Source organism: Pieris rapae, chromosome 9, assembly GCF_905147795.1.
Source record: "Pieris rapae chromosome 9, ilPieRapa1.1, whole genome shotgun sequence".
NCBI lineage: Eukaryota > Metazoa > Arthropoda > Insecta > Lepidoptera > Pieridae > Pieris > Pieris rapae.
Window position 1 is genome coordinate 10,433,090 of NC_059517.1, and position 22,720 is coordinate 10,455,809.

The window sequence follows — 22,720 nt, forward strand, 5'->3', positions numbered from 1 at the left end:
AAGTATTAAATGCTCACATACTTAATTAAACTATGTATACATCTTGGTGCTATTTAATAGGGCAAGGGACATACTTAAGAATTACCCAATTTAATTAAATATAATACAAATCAAGATTACGTTGAACTCCACACGTCCATTACACTTGTAGCGCACTATTATGAAACTTCAACAAAACTTCCTATAAATTGGCATTACCGTAGCGCCGCTTTCTACGTAAATTCTGTCACGTAATTATATTCGCATGAAAGGGGACTTCCCCGTATTACCTAATACAATAATTCATTTTACACCGGCGCGGGCAGCACTCAATGAATTAATATCACTTTAGGCGACTTTAGCGAGCCATTCTGTCAAAGAGTTTATGTAACAAGTATAATATTGCGGATAAATTATTGTCAAATGATCACGATAAAATGTACGAAGTTTTATATGGTATGGAATTTTCTGACGACTCTAGGAAGACGTGTGTGTTTTCTATTTAAAATATTCGTTTGAGAGCGCGATACTATCGTTGATATGACGACAGCTATTGCTACTTATTAAAATATAATATTATATGTTACTGCTTTTTGATAACATATATTTCAGAAATTTCTTTTTGTTACCTAATCTGCGTCAATTAAAAAGTTGTTCTCATCAAAGCATACCATCGCACCTCCCACGCACACAATGCCATTGTCTCATATTCACATAGCCGTTAGACCTAATTGTAACAATATACCGTCATACTCGGTATTTACATTGGCTTATTTACCTTTTAAGACAATGTTCTCTAGTGCCTTCTATAATAGACTTATAGGCTAACGCTAAGCTGAATACAAAGCGCCCGTGATTTTCCATTAAAGTAGAACATTCTTAAGTTATTTCACTAATAATTTTTTGATGAAATTTACCTTTGCTGCTACTCTTTGAAATTTATAAAGAACAAATTCTCAACTATACATTTATAACAGCACTTCAGTACTTTGTGTCGCAAATGTACGAGCTTTTTAAATGTAAAAAGCAAATTCAAACGTCAAATACCGAACTCATATTTTGGAATATATTAAAATATTTGTAATCGTGCCATATTTATTGCACGCGAGTGTAGTTAAGGCGCCAGCACACGCGATATCAACTATAAATTGTAAACACAATATCTTTTTGAATGTATGTTATTTATACGCGAATGTATCATCAATTTTCTAACAAAGGCTGCTATATCGGGCTCAGTATTTCCCATTTATTTCACAATGGAGATAACTATACCACAGTGTACAGAACTAACAGATCAAACACTCACTCCAATTGTTTACGTTTGTCTTCAAGGAAATTTTAGTTTACTTGCAACCAATCCTTTCTTAACTGGAATGCAGTATTACATTATCGGTAAAATAGCGACACAAAAATGGGGACGCATTTTACTTGACTTTTCAACTTATTAGTTTGTTTGGATGGCGCAGAGATCATGCTCTGTTCTTGTTTCATTTCTGTTTTGTATTATTTGTACTATGTGTATTTAGGTTTAGGTTCACGATAATTAAGAAAAACTTTTACAATGAAAAATGGACCCTAAAACATTTTCAATATAATTTTTACGTCCCATCAGTTTTCAATATCCAATTAAAATATTTAACCTTTTTATTCGCGTGAAAATTTAAACAGAATTTAGGCTTATAACAATAACGCCAGATTACACCGATTTATGAAATACTAAAGGCACACATTAGAATTTTTTTCAGGTGTTTATTGTCCCGCATAAAGGTTAATTCGGTTATTAAAAGAATATGATGCCGTGCCGATTCATTTGCAAGTAAGTATATATTGACAAAAAACGGGGGGAAAAATAGTTACAGACTTTCAGCGAGACGCCCGTTACTAGCTACACCCGCGAACTTCATTTTCCTTAATATGATTTTACTCAGCCTACCTCAGTACATAACAACATGGAACATTTTGCTGTGACAACAGTCTCTGTGGTTATCCAGAATAATAACTATTTAGGTTGTTCTGTGATTTTTTTTAATATTTAAACCTCAGAATTCATGTCATAAGTTTTTAATTAACAAATAAATATAGGGATAATCGTACAGTGGTGAAAATTAATGGTTGTATGTATTTTTGTATGCTGTATAGCCATAATCAATACAAAAAAAGTCTAATCCATCGTTATCACTTACGGGTTCGAAAGATAGTAGCCGATGTTCAGACTTACTGAGAAATACTCATAAAAAAATCATACGAATCGGTCGAGCCGTTTCGGAGGAGTATGAGAAGAAACATTGTGACTCTAGAATATTTTATATTAGAATATGTCTGTAAAGCTAAATAAACTGTTATTTTACCTCACAACTTTATTAAGGTTCTTTATAGTCCAGAGGGCGCAACGGCAAATTAAAGAGAAACCTATTAAGAAATATAAATAGTATATGAATGTATTATGAGATATGGTGTAAAGAAATTGAACTAAACTTAATTATTATTATACACGTATAAAGGGATTATACCATGGCATGATAATGGCACCCCATGCAGACATTTTTTGTCACCAATCTTATCTTAGTTATGGTAAGTCATCGATACATTTGAGTGGCCAACAAATTTAATTACGTATGTACTTGAAGGATACTAACTAGTATTTTACAAAATTCGTGTCAAATCTATGTAACATACAGAGCTTAGCATAGAGATACCCTTTGCTTGACACGAGGCGAGTCAAAACAGCCAGTGTGTAAAACAAGGTTGACATGACAATCATGTAAATAGCCTCACTTGACAAATGATTGTTTATACCAAGAGTTTTTGTGTCTATGATTTTAGCTACTAATTCTAAATCTAAAAGTGTAGTTAATCCTTCTCATTTGTTTTGTAGGACTTGGGCGGTTTATTAATGCGAAGAGAGGACATAATAAATATTCGTTCTCCCGCTAAAAAACATAATAATTTGAGGTAAATTGGGATAAAATTATTTTTTCTCTCCGCTTGGCCGAGCGTAAACGTTTGATGAATGAGTCCTATTTAATGATAAAGTATTTTTTAATTTTAATTGATGTATTGTCAGATCCATCATTCATTCAAATGTAATGTTACTTTATTTTATTTATAAAAGGGTGAATAGTGTTGTTACTTCAGATGTACAAAGTACTGGACTGATTTTAATGAATTTAAATATATAAATAATTCATACAAATTGTAGATTAAAAATTATATTGTTTGGGAAAATTATAATTCAAAATTGAATACGTATAAAATATATTTTGAATTGTTATTTTTCAGTAGTTTACGTAAAAATCACAGCTTAAAACTTCCGTAGTGCTTTCAGAATTACATTTTCAAATGTCTGTTTTTATAAAATATGCAAAAACATAATGTTAAAATTCAAGGCGGTACGTTTTACATTAAGCTGTCGTGCTGAGATTTCCCACAGGTCTACACTTTAGACTGTCTAGCTTTAGGTATCCTGAACTCTTTTAATAAAACAACTTTCAAAGTAGGAGTTTCCATACAACTTCCGCTGTTTTTCGCTGTTCAATCAGTAACTTTATTTTTTTAGACCTGCGAGGTATTTTGCCCTTGTAGGCTAATGCCAGCTAAGGGAGTGCTTTAATTTCTTTTAACCCTCATAGGCAAGCGTGGGGGGATACATGCACCAAACTATTTATTTATATCTTCACGCCCTTTTCCCGAAGGGCTAAGCAGAGAACACGGATCTCCACATGCTATGGTTTTGACATACCTCTCTCGCTTCATCTACTCGCATGACAATCATCATGCACGCTACTTGTACTTTTTACTGAATTTGGATAAGATATGTACATTGAGGCAAACCCAACACGATTCTACCGCTCACCGCCGATAAACTATCCGAAAGTAAGTATTGTATCGAATCTTACACTCGATTTGTATAACTACTAAAAAACTTAATCATATATCACTCGCAAATACATATAAACCTATTATTTTAGTGTAGATCTCATCCAAATATCGGGACATTAAATGCAAAAGCGTGTCTGTAAATGAAAGCGGTTCCCTTGAGTTTATCTTGAGTGACGTATCTTTTGAGCATTAATCTTACCAAATATGTAGTTGCTAAGAAAACGGTTACGTTTGTTTGAGGGAAATTACGCTTAATAAACTTTATTTGTACTGTACCGAACCTTATCTTGTTCCTTCTTAAATACCGCATAAAGGAAGACTGGGAATTAAATAAAACCATGGGCTCCCGGTTACTTTAAAGAAACGAAGATCTTTGGTAATATTTGTCTAAGATAAAGTATTTTTAAATTTTAAATAGAAGATAGTGCTATTGTAAATATTTATGTGATTTGTCATACTACAAGTGTAGTCTAATCAACTTGCCTAAGTACCTACTTCAATTTTTCTATTTCAATGGTCTTACATGTATATGTACTAGGCACGTGTGTAATAGAGAATGGATATAACATATAATAACTTAGTAAACGCTATATCTTTAGTGGAAAAGGTATAAAATGAGCTTCAAAGTTATTTACTTCTTTATTTCCTAACCATTTTCATAAAAAGCATCCCCAGACGCGAATAAACAAACAAATCAACAAAACAGCCAGCTAATAATCACACATCGCAGTAAATATCTCGTAAATGGGACCAACGTGTCTCCGCCTATAATAAGAGACGTAAAATATACTGCAATACGAATAATTTTTACCCGTAAGCGCACAGTACCCTTTCTATAAAATATTTTATTTATAACATACAAAATTTTAACTTTTATTATTTAATTGAGAGGACAATCTTTTATAAAAGAAAAATTATGTAAATGTTATAAGAAAATAGCTGGAGCTTTCTAAGAATAAATATCGCAATACAGTAGCGAGGAAATGCTGCCATCGTTAAAGGTTCACTGCCACAGGGACCAAACTTTTTAAATTTGTTTTAATTTTCAATTTTTTTTATTACGTAGGTTAAAAATATTGTAAACACTATACATACCATAAGAATATTGTGGGGAGAAAAAATCATTGAATTCGTTGAATGTTTTTGTTCAGCGTTCAGCTTTTGAGCAAAACGTATCAAAACCCATTTAGCAGTTTATTAGCGTATTATATCCTCGCAAATAAACCCGCATACGTGGAGGAATACATTCCACTAGCAGAAACATATAATTACTATGTATAATTAAACTGTCCTTTGACGCTTCTCAAACTATTTCAATTCCCAAACTAACATAATATAACTTATAATCCTAAACTCAATTTGAAATGCGCTGAATAGTTTCATGTGAAACTGTTCCAGTCGTTTCTTTTCATTGGCCTGAGAAAGGCTTTCATGGAAACGAAATGAGGAATGTGCAATTCAATTTGTGACAATATTTAATACGATCATATTATATGAGAAATTTAAATTATGTATGCTAAGGTGAAATTATGTTCATTAAGTAATTTATGGTAAAGAGCTTATAGCTTCATATATTTATCAAGTTTTTGTGTGTGGAAGATATGGATATTTTTAAATATTCTCGGAGCAAATGAGCTTTCTTTTGCATCTACCGACTTAATGGAAATTAGATATATCAACTAAGAATAGTAAAAAATAAAGTTATGTACATAATTTTGTAGTGAATATATCTGTTACTTAGGATTTATATAGAAATGTAATGGTAAAACATTTTTAAATGTATTATATTAGTTTATTCATTACGAACATACGAAACTATAAATATTTCGGATATTATGGATTTTCGGTTTAAAATTTTGTAGAAAAACAAATCTACTAACAATTTTAAGAATGACATAATCAAATAAAAACTTGAATTGGTAAAATAATAAAAATAATATTGTCTAATAACCCCCGTGACGAAATTGCTTTAGCGTAGGCGTTATGTCAATAGAAACTGACATTTATAAACGTAAAGTCCTTTTATGTCAAAACTTTCAATGTAAATTACTTTCGAGCTAAATTAGTACTAATAACGCCATATATGGCATAATTTTAGTTCCAACGACTACATAACAGTATGTGGTATATTAAAAATGGATGTGACAATTTTGTCACTGAGGTGATAAAAATTAAATTGATTATGTATATATTTGGTCATACCTATTCAGATAAAAACTTAAAATTCTGAATATTTCCAAATGTTCTTAGGTGACTTTATTCATACCTCGTCTAATTAAAATGACAAGCGTATCAGTATTATTTTTAAATATAAATACAATTAGTTAATTTATACGAAACAAATACTGATATTTCAGCTACAGAAGTGTAAACCGAACATAATCAAACTAAAAACTCCATTTTGAAAGTATAACAAAGCCAATAATCTTTAAGTTAGAAAATAAATCAATGAAAGATATATTAATGACCAAATTAAAACCTACAATCAAAAGTTAATAACAATACAGTTTCATTAAAATAATTCTGGCCACATAATTCGCTTAAGCAATTAACATTCATCCCAAGTTATTGAAGCACTAAATATATCCCGAATGCGTAGATTTAAGTCGTTAAGTCTCAAAACTTTGTACAATCGTTTAATACGCTCTACGACATATTCGAAACTTCAGAAACTTATAATAACCAATTGTAGTTTCCAGTAACATGTATATCTTAAGTTGTTAAAACTTTAAACAAATAAAAGAAAGCCGAATCTCGAAATACGCGTATTTCTATGGCAGCCTTACTTATTTGTATTTAGGTTTTTAAATCCTAAATAAAATCTAAATTTGTTAAATTGTCATCACTCTAGTAATCGCTCGAAAGCGAGAGGCTTTATCGCTCTGGAGATGACTGGTACCCTCCAAATAATAAATAAATTATTAAAGCATTTTTTCATGTGTTAAAAAAATAATAATATATATTATATTTAAACGGTGCAGAATGGTCACTAAGTACCAATGTGGTCCCTAAGTATACCCATTTCAGGATACTTTGGTGTTACATGTTGGCTTTGGATTCCATAATGAAATAAATTAATGTAATATACAATATATTTTTTTTAAATATCACTGAATAACAAGACCTGTGTCCAATGTAAATAACGTCCGTACTAATCATTGTTCAATGCAGATTTTGTACTGCTGTAAGTAATAGTAAAAAAACTTGTTACTACTATTTGGGCTGACGCAAGACCCGACAATATACTACGTTTGGTGAAAATGTTATTTACCTATTACGGGCAAACGGGCAGGAAGCTTACATGATGTTAAGCGATACCGCCGCCCATAGACAATCACATTGCCAGAGGCCTCGCCTTGAGTGCCGGCATTTTAAGAATGAGCACACTCTTTTCTTTAAGGAAATACGTCGGTGGGCAGCTGGTTCAGTTGTAAAACGTCTTCAAGTTTATACGGGTGCTAGATAGTCTTTGATACATTATTTAGTTTTCTCATTACGTAACAAGTATCTTAGTCCTCCGAAAATAAATAGCAAACACCCCACCCCGTTCTATAAATATTTTAAAAGGGTTAGATAAGTTGGGTAGGTTTGCAAATTTTATACACGAGATTGCGTGTGAGCGAGACGCTGGGAGAGAGAGGGAAGGTGGAATGTTTGAATTCATTGTTATTGGGTAATCTAGTGTTAAGGCGTGGTAGCGTTAGCAACTTCGTTTTGTAATTTATACCGCAAATTTAACTTTTTGTTGTAAACAAGAATAACGTTAAGTAATTGTACGTAATTAAAATCATTAACCAGTTACATTGGTAATAATTGTGGAATATATGCGCTAAATAGGACCACAACACATCTACTACGTTTACTATTATTAATTATTACATTTTAAGCAGTTTTGATATAGACAAAATATATGTATGTATATATTTGCCTTCAAATATAAATGTAAAACTTATTGAATTTTAAAGTATTTTTTTGTAAACGCTACCTGTTACCTGGTTCTGCTATCTCGGCTATTTGAGAAAAAGTAAAGCTTAACATAAAGGTGAAATATATCAGCAAAACAACTCTAACAAAGAAAAAACTTTTACAGCAAAAGAAAAATGGCGGCCTCTGTTATGAATAGTACCTAATTTCATAACGTTCACTTACACTGCGTGTTTTCTCTTTAGGACGTTTCTTAAAAATATTTTAGCCTACATCGGGAATGGGAAAGTTTTATATATTTAAAATTATTTTGGGAAAGCTTATTTGTGAGAAGAAAATAACCTAGAACTTTAGTTAGGTGTACATCAATGTCAAAAATCAATATTCATGTAGGTTTATTGCCAGTTCTTCTCTTCCGTTCTACGCCCTTGATTTGAGAACTGGCAGTAAATATTAAATTAGAAGCATTCTATGTATATTTCTTTTTGGACGTTTATAAGTGTACATTGTGATACCTACATGAATAAATAATTTGATATCGAATATCTAGTTCTTTTTAAACATTTAATAATTATTAGTAACAATACGTATGTATGTTATAACGTTTAAAATAGGGGAATATTTCGTCCCTGCTAATACATCTTTGTATAACAAATAATTGGAAAACTTGACAAAAACTAGAAAGTTTATAACAGGAGCAATGTTTTCAGTGTACAAACTTCCCCTGACTCTAAAGAGGGTACTAGTTAGGAACTACAACATTATAAGTGCCCCATTTCTGTGTTGCTATATATTTTACATTAGATAATTAAACTTTCAACAGTTATTGGTTATAAAACTATATTTTGGCCAGTAATCATTGATTTTAATTTAACCTCTGCGTGTTAAGCTTGTTAACAACGTCGGATATGTGCCGTTAGAACACTAACGGACTTTACTTGAGTGAATAGTATTATGAAATTCTAATTTTGATGCAGATTTTAAAGTATTTCTTTTGACAGGACTAGTATTTTAAGGTATACCCTATGAAAAAAAAGCAACTTTAGGTAAACAAAATTGTAAGATCAGCCAGTGATTTATATTTTGTATACAAAAGACAAAGTACAGAACAATATAAGGGTCCAAAAAATATATCGGAGGCTTATTGCTTATTGGATACGGAACCAGCGAATTTGAATAAAAGGCTCTCGTAAAGTAGTCCCGCTCCTATTATTGCGTTCCTTAGGGATGTCTATTTATCGATATTTTACATCGATTGTTATTAATTAAAATAAAATATTTTTTGAGCACCAAATACTTTACTTAGTTTTCTAAAGACTTAAATGAAATAACTTTTCGTTATCTGGGTTCTAAATAACATTGGTATATCAACTCAAACATTGATTAGCTAGATACAATAACCGCCTCTAACGTAAACACTACTGTTACTGTTTTCATACCAGAACATTTATGCAAAACAAATAAAATTTACAGACGTTTCCAAATGGCTTGTGCAACACTTCAATCAAGTAACGTGTATTTTTATCGACCCTTCACATCCCTAAGCAAACCTATCACGTTTGCGGTCATAAACTGGTATATCTGACCCTCGATTGATCGCGGGTTAAGCCTTATTTAACCTCTTCTCTAACAAGATTTTTCGTTTATTTTCGCTGACCTTTCAACACTTGAAAACTATTACGATTTATTTCTTGAATATTGAATTTTTGGGACGAATTGAACACAAAGAGAAGTCATACGAACTTTTCTACTTCTTTGGACCTTTTGATCAATGAATACGACAAATGATTATATAAAACAAGATCCATTTGAAGCTTATCGTAGTAAATATTTACATCTAATATATCAAGTAATATTTTTTACATATTAATTTAATTGTATTTATTAAGTAGATGATGTGTGAGTGCTTTTAATAAGACTTACTAAAAAGCCTGTATTTAATATGAGTATAAAATTCAGAAACTCTCTTATATACAATATATATATAATTCTTATATACTTCCACTAATATTAATCTAATGACCTACTGGAGCTACTGTTGAGATACTTTTCATACTCATGTGTTTACAAATCACTCACTTATCTCGAAAGCAACAGAAGACTAAGTAATCTTTATTGGACGTAAACTTAATGAGTTATAAACGCTGATAAATTGGTTATAGTAATTTTTAAGGGCATTTAACACGGTATATCGAGTAAAATACAAATTAAACAAATGAATCTTTATCATTATTCACGAAAAATCAATCCATAAAATCAATGATGTTGGTCGATACAAATGTTTTCTTTCCTGTGTGCAATTAACATTTGCAAGTGCAAAGAATTATTTTTTAATATAATATATGAATTACATGAAGTTAATTTTGTTATGTAATAGGAGGCAAACGATCCTGTCCGTTTGCCTCGACTGATGTAAGTGATACCGCCGCTCGTGGAAATTCATTGCCTCGCAAGTGGGTTGCGGGCCTTTAAGTACAACGAAGTATAATAATAAATATTGTAGTAAAAATACAGAAAAATTGAATCCATCCTGCGTACATAAAGCTTTTTGCTCACAGTAATACGTAGCGCTTAAGAGAATCCAAGTTATCCATTACCACATCCTCTTTGAAAGAACCATGAAAAACTAAATTAATTCTGCAAAGTCTGGAAAGTGCACGTTTGTCTCAGCAAGAATTCAATAAACACTGAGACAGTGTAATTGTGTATATTAATAGCGTCTGTCCGTTTGCGGAAGCTGTTTGCATTCTGTAATTGAATTTAAGCCAGGTTCCACTAAGTATATTTATAAAAACCGAGAAAACATTTTTACGTATAAAATTTAATATTCATATCAGTTAGCATTTGTTTTATCATTTTCCCAAGTTTCTGGTGGCCGATACTACTTTTTCTGTTTGAGTCTTTACCAAGTAAGAAGTTTTTTACATAACTGGTGTGAAACATAGTCATTTGTATGCACAGTCGGACACAAGAGAACCATACGGCGAATGAAAAATCCATTACGATTTTGTCATACTTAGCACTAAGTTTTGAGTTTGAATCTTGGATTTAGATTAACGTGGCGTTAATATCCGGTTAAATCTTTATTTTAACTTTCATCATTTCAATAAAATTATTATCTATAAAATAGAAAACGCAGGAACGCGCCGCCTTTTTCCTGATAACCGTTTAAAAATTTACTACCAGCCAGTTGTAACTATATTTTTTACGTATATCCTAGTAATAATACTCAAAGAAAGCCCGTTAAACTTAATGTTACGATCGCGGTTAATTTTCCTTGTTTTCCTTTAATATTCTTAATTCCTTTTCTTTTGGAAAATGTTCTTAATTAAGAACAAAGAGAGTTTGCATTAAAAATGAATTAGTGTTTTCTTTTCTTTAAGGTGAAGGTTGAACTCTATTTCTGGATTGTTCTTTTAAGGACAGATTAGCAAAGTCAATTAAAACTAACGAGGAGTATTACGTTTTAACAGTCTAAAAAAAAGATAATAAATTTAAGGGTTCTTGAAATTTCTACAATATTAGATTACATTTAAAATTATCGTATAAAAAAACCAATTACGTGTTAGTTTGTATACTTAGTCTGGCCATAAGTACTGATACAATTAAAAATAAACAAAATATTACATTTTAATTTGGAATCTGTTATTTTTATATGATTGTCCAGTAAGTTTTCTCATTTTGGCGCCAATACTTTGTATAATATTTTGCTATATTAAAATGCAGTGGGGTGATGAAGAGAACCGAATCGCTGTGATTGCATTACCAAAGTAGGTATAAAGCTAAATGCACATTTTAAAACTCTCCATACGCTTGGTATTTGTAAAATATTTGAGTACTGGGCTATTAATAGGTACAATGAGACCTCCTCTATTTGTGACAGAAAAATATCTGGCCTTCCACGTAGTCTTCTTAAGAAAAAGGTGGTCAAAGCAGTAAGGGAAAGAATTCGAAGAAATCCTGTCCGAAAGCAAAAGATTTTATCTCGGGAGACAAAGATAGCACCTAGAACCATGTTGCGTTTTTTAAAAGATGACTTAGGACTTGTAGCCTATAAGAGACGTTCGGGTCATTTCTTAAATGATAATTTAAAAAAGAATAGGGTGATAAATCGAAAAAATTACTGAAGCGGTACGCAAAGAGTGGTCGCAGAAAATTTTTGTTTACGGATGAGAATTTTTTTACAATCGAGCAACATTTTAACAAACAAAATGACTGTATTTCTGCTCAAATCTCTAAGGAAGCTTCCCAAAAAGTCGCCAGTGTGCAACGTGGGAACTATCCGACTTCAGTGATGGTTTAGTGGGGTATTAGCTATGAAGGAGTGACTGAGTCATACTTTTGTGAAAAAGGTATCAAAACTTGGCACAAGTGTATCAATATACCATCCTTGAGAAGGTAGTGAAGCCATTTAATAACACCATTTTCAATAAGAATGGTCCTTCCAACAAGACTCGGCAACGGGTCATAAAGCTCGGTCTACGCAGTCTTGGTTGAAAATGAACGTTTCGGACTTCATCAGCGCTGAAGACTTGCCGTCGTCTAGTCCCGATCTTAATCCGCTAGATTATGATTTATGGTCAGTTTTGGAGAGTATGGCTTGCTCTTAACGGCATAATAATTTGGAGGCCCTAAGACAATCCGTACGATTGGCAGTGAAGATTTTTCCCATGGAAAGAGTGCGTGCTTCTATCGATAACTGGCCTCAACGTTTTAAGGACTGTATCGCACCCAATGGAGACCACTTCGAATAAGCTTTTTATATTATAAATTGTTTTTTATTTATGTATTAAACTAACACACTGTAAAAGTAATAAATGTTATTTGCAACAGAAAAAAAAATATTTTTCTTTGTTTCAGTATTTATGGCAAGACTAGGTATATCTTAAAGGTACTTACATAGAACGGTGATGGAGGCGTTCGCCCTGATGACTTTGTGCATCTGAGCTGGTCCAACTTGGCACTGATATTCCGCGTCGTCTTCTAACGTAACATTGACAATACGGAGGTTGTAGACACCGTGTCTCCTGTCACCAAACATCGTATAACGAGGGTATCCAGGTATCACTGAAGAGTAACCTGGAAAAGGGAATGTAAAATTTATTTCATAGGTTTTGGTATAATAGTATTAGCAAAATGTATATCTAGCTATTTTTATCAAAGATACGCTTAAACAAATTGTAACAAGTTCTAAAAACATTTAACTTTGTATATTACGCTCAACGCGGGTGATCAATCAAATGATACGGTTAAAAGCATAAGTTACACAAACATAAATTTGTCTATGAGATGGACACGTAAGTGTCAAAAAGCTATTAAATATTTCTTACATTTGAGCTAACACAAGAACTTTGCGAGATTAGTTCAAAAGTTAAATAAAATCCATCATTTCGGCAAAGTTTTGACTTAAATCTACGTCCATACCAGTGAATTAACACGACTCCATCACAAGTTCAATAAAAAAAGAGTTAAAAACTTTTAGTTGGAAACTATTTGAACTTTTCACTTGGAGCATAAATTAAGTTTTTTTCAACGGGAGTCGGCGACTCGACCCACTGCCTCGCAATCCGGGAACTTTAAGTGTAAACGCAGCCCGAATTCCATGATTTCGCAACTTAAATGTATTATTTAGTTATTCCAAATACAGTGTTTGAATACAAAATCAAAAAACTATAACAATTTTAATAAAAATATTTTCTACAATTTCAACAAGGTTGTGACGTTTTAATGATATCCCGGCTACAGCCTATCGGGTCACGGATGACTCATCCGTAAATATTTGCAGAAAAAAGGGTTACTTTCAATGAAAAGTGTATTTACTGGTTGAAAAATACAAAATCAAATATTATGTACACGTCTCGGCAATGAGTATTTCATTCTTATAGTTCTTCGTTGCAAAGGTTGCTTGTTGGACAACTTCTACCATTTCCCCCAAAAAAAGATCCAAAAAGAGTGGGTCGGGCGTGGTCTTGAGTACTTTACTTTAAATAAGTATGAAAAATATCAAATACAAATTTAACCCTAAGTTATAGCTAATAATTATGGCGTAATAATAGAGCATCGAACACTTTTTATTTTATTTCATTGGTTTATGGCATGTGTCATTTAAAGAACAAGACTGCTGCTGTTACATCATAACTTTAAATTACATTAGTGTGTATTTATTATTAGTGTGTGTGTATTTTAATTACATATTACGATTGTTGTGGATCTCAGTGCACTAAATAGATAATTTTTTTATAAAGGAGTTTTATACAGTTTAGTTATTTCGTAATATTATCACCATGTTTATAGATATTGTGAGCGTTAGACTATCTACTTATTAGCTGACCAATGTTTATATTGTAATATGTATAACTTCCAGATCCACTAAATCATGAATAACCCTACTACTTTTAATCTTTAATATAACTATTACAAATAAATCAACCTGCTTATTCTTCTTTGACAAAATTCACAGTTAAGTTTTGTTATGGACCATGGAAGAGTAGGTATATAGTAACCTACAATACAGAGATGTCTCCAGTATGGAACTGTATCTACAAATAGCAAACAGTTTTATTCTTTTCTACCGTAACAGTATTATCTATTAGGATGTACGGTGTGTACCTTTTTTATAGAGGTACTACGAGCTAAAAGTACGCCGAGAATTCGCGCTTGTGATGTACTTAATAAAGATGTTACATAGCAAGGACAGTAATTCGGCAGTACTTCAGTTCCAAGCTTCAATGTGCTTGATGGGTACGTTAGAAAGCGACATCGTCCGCCGTTACTTCTTGTGCCCACAGCTAGGACTAACCTTCTGAAAAGGGCACTTAAGATTCGGTGTATTAATATACTTAACGAAATACATAGGTTAACAGACCTTTTTCATTGTCCGTTGAGTGAGCTGGCAAAAGTTTTCTTATTTGTTACTGCCTGGAGAAGTTAGATAATTTCTTGTATTTTTTTTTAACGTAATTTCATACTTTTCATTTTGTTGTTATCACAACTACACCACCAGCTTCAAAAATATGGAGACTGAGCCAGATTTTTTTAACATAAGCTATTGTAAAAAAGAAATAGGGACGTATAATAACACATTATTCAGTAAATAATGTAGTACTTAATTCATATTTTTTTACAAACTGTGTCGGTCTCCGTCTCTCTCTCTCTCTCTCTTTAATCGGCAGCTCATATTTGAGCGTTGACTGTGTAAATATATGAAAATGTTCTTCTTAGAACAGATATCGTTTCAGTCTTATCACCCTTATAAAACCCGGAAAAAAATTGAAAACCAATCCACTAATTGGTGCTGAAAGGAAATGAGGCTCCTCAATTTAATCGGATTATACTCAATTACCTTGATTAAAAGCTCTGCTAACGATTTGAGATTAAGAATTATTTAATAAATTAAGTACTAAAGAAATTCGTTAAGCAATCTTCGACATCTGTTTGCTTTTCGTGCCTTTTTTTCGTAATTAAATTAGTGTTAAAACATAAAAAGTTATCTTGATCCAACATCATCTTTTAGGTAACGAGACGACGGGAATAAAATACGTTTTAATCCGATAATCTTGATGTCCATATAAATCCGGATAAGGAGAAAAAGCAATTAATTTGGTTATTACATGGAAAGAAAGTTTCTTCTTATTCCTAAAAAAAATAAGGAATATATCGACAATGCAGGATCAATAGCCTGTAACGATATTATGTCTGTATTGATCGAGTATGCCAATACTCAATAGTCGAGATATTCGCTACATTCAAATCAATTCGCTTTGAGTAGAGCAGGTCACCTGTGACGTTTATATAAACGTCTAATTGGTGGGTGGTTCAAGTAATTGACTGAATCTGAATATCTCAATTGCATATTTTCAGCTTCAAAACAATAGCTAAATTCATCACTAACATAAGCATGTCATCGCCATAAAATATTAATGGATACCAGATTAATAATATAATGTAACATAATAATAAAGCCCGTTTCATTTCCAATCATGACAAATAAGATTATTATCGTTTTGTCATTATTTTAGTTAGATTATATAAAATATTAACCCTAAAATTAAATGATTAAATCTATACTATGTCCACAACTACTTGAGCTTCAGCGGGGTCTTCAATTCAAAAAATAAATTCATGAGTCCACCAGCTATCTAAATAAACAGACACGCTTAATTGTTAACTTAATATCTTTATTGAAATCTCTCAAGAACTTAGGATTTCCTTTGAAATGAAACAATATAGATAGTGTTTCACACTAGACCTCGCTTTGAGACACATTTTGAATGCGGGCTAAAGATATGCGTTAGTTGAATCTTATCGCTACTTAGTAACATGTAGTCTTAATCTCTGTGCAATAGTTCTCTGGATTCTTTATGTTACGATAGCTAAAGAAATGACTCTCTTTATCTGTTTCAGGTAAAAAATTGTATCTTTTTAAAAACTGCGAGTGTCAGCTAAACCCCTATTTGATCTATTACATAACATAATACATAAAGATAACATTATGTGATGGTTGGCAAGCCGCCATCTTGGACCCAAGAGGCTGTATTAACAATGGATCTCTGGCAACGCGTTGGAAATACACTGATTTTAAACAATAAAAATACAATTTGTGACTCTAGTTTATTGCTGTATGGATTGTTATCGCCAAATATGTAATGAATTATATTTTTTATAAGTATTTTATTAATGTCGTAGATTATTAGGTATTTCTGTAACCCTTTTCTCTGTATTTTCATAAAATATATATATTATGAATGTTAATAAACTTATTATAAGCTAGAAACCTGTACCTTTCCAATTAAAATAAACCCGCATTAAAACAAACGTGTGTCTTGCAATACATTTATATACATATATTAACAATATATATAGAGATACTCACCAAGTGCAAATCCATCCTTGGCCCACTGCACTTGGCCAGCGAGGTTTGCCACGGCACACTCTAGAACTGCTTCAGCGCCTTCGAGAACGCGCAAACTTCGAGGGGACACGCGGAAATACTGCTGTTGGAAGCATTCCACTGACAGAACTGAAAATAAATAATAATTGTTGTAGCACATATTCATTGGTCCATTATTTAGAATATTCATATGTGGTAACACCTTGGACTCAAAGAGGTTCCTGATCGTTGTAAACCGATTTGATGGCTGGATGGTTTAAAATGATGGCTTTGTTTTTTTATAGTAATATTACAGTGTCCATCAATTACGCCGTAATCACTATTGTAATATGCTGCGTCTAAAGTGAGTGTTAAATATTATATCACCTTATTGTTTTAAACGTACCGTGAACTAACCTTTAAACCTTATATTTTAAATATAAGGTTTAAAGGTTAGTTCACACCTTCGATAGTCAATACAAAATCTTCTTACAGTTAGTAGTTCATTTAAAACCTACTACTTTTTTTATTAAATAAATACTTTACTTAAAATATTACTTTCTTATATATCATCATTCAACTAAGTAGGTACTGTATTCTTTAAAAACTAAATCGGCCTTCGATTGGCGCATTGTTGGTATAATCTTCTTGGCCAACTATCAAGGTTTTCCGATCGCTGATACAGCTTTTCTCTTAAAACATATTTTCTAAGCCAACCTAACGAGACCAAGAGGTTACTTGTTATTTCGAAGGTTCATCACAAGGCTTGATCGTACTAAGTTATAAAGCTAAATGTAAAATTACCACATATTTCTAAAAAAAATAAATATAAACAAATCAAAACCGACAAACGATGGCAAATATACGAAACACTTAATTTGTTTTAAACACTGTTTTAACTATGCATCTGTCAATTTTAATCGACACATAAATACCATATGGCATAGTTACTTAAGTTTTTGTATGTTAAAACTTATTGAAGTTTTTTTTTTAAATTTGAGGACACGTAGGACATTTTGGCCTAAAAATGATAAAACGTGGTGAAAAAAACTGTTTTAGGACTGTGGGATTTCTATTTAGGACACAAAATCCATAACATTATAATAAAATCATAAAGTATAAAAACATTGAACAAAAGAAACAACCACCTCAAGCATAAGCTTTGAATTATTTCCTTTTTCTAAATTACCGAGCTTTGAATAAAAACACAAGACACATATACAACCTGTTCCTCGGTCAATCCAGGTTTTTCATCCCATTACAATCTTACGTAACTGTATTGCTATGTTGCTCCCGTCATTGACTTTTTGTTATAAAAGAATGCTAGGAGTAATTGCGTCTAAAGAAACTTTATTTTAAAAGGAATTAACATTATATATTTACAAGGCTAATTTTTATATACGGATATTATGTTAACGTGTATTTTATATGTAATATCTGAATTCTTGCAACGACATCGAATCTGGAGTAGTTAGGTGGGTTGGTCATTCCAGATTAATTTTTCTTTTATTTTTTTATTGTTTTATTTATAAATACACTTCTGGCACGTTTAGTTTCTTATATATACTAGGTTTGCCTGGAGGATCGCTTGTTAGTGATAAGGCATCCGTAATAGTAAATGTTAATGTAACGAAGTTTAAAGAAATTAAAAAATATAGTACAGTAGCAGTAGTACAGACCTAAACTTCTTTATATATTATCTAAATATATATACATTTAAATAATAAATCGTAATAGTGGTAGCGTAGTAATTAAACTCGCTTATCACAACCCTGAGGTCGTGTGTTTGAAGCATGTACCAATTTTTTTCTATATGCAATTAGCACTTGATAAGGCAAACTAAAATCAAAATCCACGCTTCAAGAGTTCGGGAATACTCTACTTTGGATGTATATATTAATGATTTTAGTATCCGAATCACGCAATTCGTCCATCAAAGCTGAACCTTGAAAAGTGCTGAGCAAAAAACGTTGCTTCTCAGCCTCCCTCGGCTAATATGATAGCTGAGTGGAGACAAGTGTACTTATAAGGCGCGACAGACTCTACAGAGGTGAACGCTCCTAGCGCGGTGGGGTAAGGCAACGGCTTTCCAAATTCAATTTAAATTGTTAAATTGGATTCTAAATTCAAAAAACTTGAACAATTCAAAGGACCAGACAATGTCCTGACGAAAACCTCTCTAAGCTAGACTTAAAATCTTCAATGCAATAGAGCAAATTGCAAATCGGTCAATCAACTGTTTTATTTAAGTACGAAACATATTGAGTTCTCTAATAGTTTTAGGGCGAAACCCACCTATAGTGCTCCACAGTCGTAGACACTGAATTAAATGTATTCCGCTCTCGCCCATAACACAGAGCACAATAAGGCTAGTTTACAATGGCAACCTTAAGCGGCGCACACACTCAACTCAAATTAACCGTGCGTTTGTTATTTCAATTGTCACTCAGACATACTTTTGTGTTGCGTCGTGATCTACGTTGCTTTGGTAAAATAATTATTGTTCGCGTGTTTTTTGTACTTTACACGCAAATTTGCGGTTTTACTACTATTGTGTTGGAATTGTTTGTATTTTTTACTCAAATTAAAATGTAACGAACATTACTACACGTGCTTGATGTCCAGTAAACCTGTTATGACTTATTACTCTTCGAGCAGACTCCTTTCCACATATCTTTATTAATATAACGTGAGAAAAGAAAGAAATATAAAATACTTTATTATACATAATAAAAGGATAGTTCGTTAGGTAGGGTTCCCTGTGTCGTGGGAAGCCTCTTCCTTTTGACATGTTAACTGTACTTGACTTGACTTAATATTTTCTGTATCAGCATAGGACAGCTTGACAAGATGTTGAAGATTTTTAGTGAATTTATGTAATATGAATTTTGAAACGTTATTAATATATATTTTAAGAAAGTGTGATGCGGTCCACATGTTAATTTAATTCAGTCAAACAGTCTGCACATGGATGTTCTCTTTATCTGATTAACTAGAAACATCTAGCATTAAGGCAACCAAGGCGTTTTAACATAAGACTTTTTAATTAATTGCATATTTTTATCAAAGGTATAAATAAAATGTAAGAATCTATATAAAACTTTACGATTACAATTCCACAACAGAACGTGTTAAGAAATCTTAGTTAACGACTTAGAAATAACTCTAAACCAGACCTTGTAAACCAGATTTAATAACTACGTTATGGAGTCATCCTCGAAGGACATTTACTAAGCTTTACACACACACGCTTTATGAACACTATTATAACTAAGGAAGGGAATTAGGCAAAATTAATTGTATAAATGCGCAGAGGCGATGAGAACTTGGTGACACTGATCCTCGTTGGTAACACTGAAGGCAAAAGATCACGTGGCCGTTCACCACCCAGATGGCCCGATCAAGAAGAAATATTCATCATCCTAAAAACTATATATATACTGTTATAAGAAACGCACAGAGGTGGAAATCTATTGTCCACTCCAGAGCTTCCACTGAAGAGAAGATTGTTCAAAAAAAAGTATCTTGCTAAAAGATAATTCGGCATATTATCTGCATTAACATGAAATAAGGTACATATTTATATTTTTCAGTGTTCAGATTTGAGACTTTTGACATATCTAACACATGGAAACTAACTATTAGTGAGAACTTAGGTAAACCAAAAACAGATTAATATAAAGCTAAAAATTATGCGTTAACTAAACAGGCATTGCATTTCGTATCAGACTAGCACTTCAGCGAATGTATGATGTATGTATGTTTTACCCATGCTAATTCGATCTTTTTTTTATAGAACAGCGGCCAAACGGGCAAGATACAGCCACCCATGGACAATCTCAATGCCCGAGGGCTCGCGAGTGCGTTGCCAGCCTTTTAAGAATTGTTACCTACCGAACTCAAAAAAATGCTTAAACTCATAGTAAATATAATAACTCAAACAATCATAACAATGGCATAGACAAGGTAAACAATATCATTAATAGGACTAGTCGATAAAAATTCAGCAAAGTTATGATTCCGCTGACGTGGGAGATTTATGAGCAAAATATAGGGGAACTTTCTTGGAATCTAGTGCGCGTTTCCATTCGACAGGAAGGAGGTGACAGTATTTTAATTTAAATCAAAATGTCTGTATAAAATATTGGAATCCAGCGGATGTAAAGTGGAGATTTTTCATGTTTCATAGAGGATACCTATTTAAAAAATTTCTTGTTTTTAAGGATCTTATATTTGTAGCACAAATCAACAGACTATTTTAAACAAATAAAATAAATAATACTTAATTAACGCACAAGTTGACGGGGTCCCTGCAGACGTGGTCGACAAGAAACTAAGTGTAATTTCTATTTATTTCCTTTAAAGAACTTAAATGTCAAGACTCGTAAACCATATAACAATATGGGGCTCTTGTTTTTTTATTACGTATACTCGGACATACGAATATAGTGTAAAAATATTATAGAACACTAAGACTGATAATGTTCTTAGTCTTAACAATATTAACCCTATCAAAATAATTCACAAGAAACAAGTAAATTTTACCGATTATCGCAGCATAAACACAAGAGAAAGAGACAAATGGCATATTGAAACAAAAGAAAGGAAATATAACATACATACATATCATGACGCAGGGTCATAAATATGTAGTATTGAAATTGATTAACCAAAATAAAAGTTTCATGCGTGTATTGAACATATGTCGCTTCCTAACAATCATAAAACCGAAATATAAAAACCGTAACATATTGGAAACAAAATCTCGGGTCAAATATTCAGTATTTAGTCGCGTTTGCAAATAAGTCAATTACTTTGACATTTTGATTGCGGAACAGCGAAGCGTGTGTCGGCGGCTGGCGAGTTCCGTGTACAAAGTTTTGTAGCTAAACTTTTATGCAAAAATATTTATTACTTTTTGGGTTATGGGCATAATTAATAATACTTATTTTAAATAGAATAGGAAGTTAAATAAGCCGTTGTATCGTCATGTGTGAAAGTTTATCTGCGCATTATATAACAACACATTTTTTAACTGAACATATACATAGTACATAGTCAAAAAACTATTACAATTATTATAACAATTTGATATAACTGAAATAATTTGTTTTCTGATGTATTTTTAAACATAAGTTATCTCTAAAGAACCCCAAAACAATTCTAAAAGAAAAAAGTTCAAACTTTTGGGACGCAAATTTTGTCAGTTCACCGCGCTTTCAAAATAATAGGATTTTATCGAAATATTATTAAAGTAGCGACATATTTTGATTTTGTCAAATCAACAATAAAATCTAGAATAAAATAAACATTTATATTTTTTTACTTACATTAAATTACTTACGGTAAATAAAATAAATAATTAAAACTGTGCAATTGGCCTATTTTTTTTTTATTACTTAGAATGATATTACTAGTGTTAAATTATATGAATTATTCTATTCCTGCAGTGGAAGAGTAGCCGACTCATATAACATAAAGTCGGAAAAGTATTCACATTTTGCTTGAACCAAACGCAATAACGGAAGAAAAATAACAATGATCAATTATTTTAAGAACAAAGTCAATCCCATAACAATGCTAGCTTCGAGTGGATTTTAATTAATATTAAATAGTACCAAATGTGACTGGAACGGAGGGGTTCAAGGAAAGGGGTGACTTCAATGACTTATTATTTTTTAAGTCCTGGTTATTGTTTCAAATGTAAACATTTGTGTTAAGTACTTATTATTAAACTGTGTTTTGCAATTAAATTGGTATGAGAATTTTATGTAAAGCCAATTTTTATTTTCGTTCACGAACGTGTCCGAATCTCATTAGAATAAATAAAATAAGTCAGTGGCGCTACAACGTTTTTAGATCTAGGCCTCAAATTTCTAAACCAGTCTCATGATCGTTTGTCAATCTAATAGGCAAGTAGGTGATACGATACCTGATACACGCCGATGACTTTTTGGGTCTAAAGCAAGCCGGTTTCCTCATGATGTTTTTCTTCACCGTTCGAGCGACTGTTATATGCGCATAGACACAAAGTCTATTAGTCACAGCTGGGTATCAAACCTACGACCT

At 32.1% G+C, this 22,720-nt stretch overlaps 1 protein-coding gene across 3 annotated transcripts in view; it reads right to left on the bottom strand.

Annotated features, from left to right (window-relative positions):
* The window catches only part of LOC110992811 (nephrin), a 146,272-nt gene that overhangs the window by 115,121 nt on the left and 8,431 nt on the right, over positions 1-22,720 (bottom strand). For all 3 annotated transcript variants that reach the window (XM_045629373.1, XM_045629372.1, XM_045629374.1), the window contains exons 3-4: positions 16,655-16,801; positions 12,682-12,861 (exon numbers count right to left, since the gene is read on the bottom strand). In XM_045629373.1, coding sequence (XP_045485329.1) covers positions 12,682-12,861; positions 16,655-16,801 — 327 coding nt within the window. The remainder of the gene's footprint in view (positions 1-12,681; positions 12,862-16,654; positions 16,802-22,720) is intronic.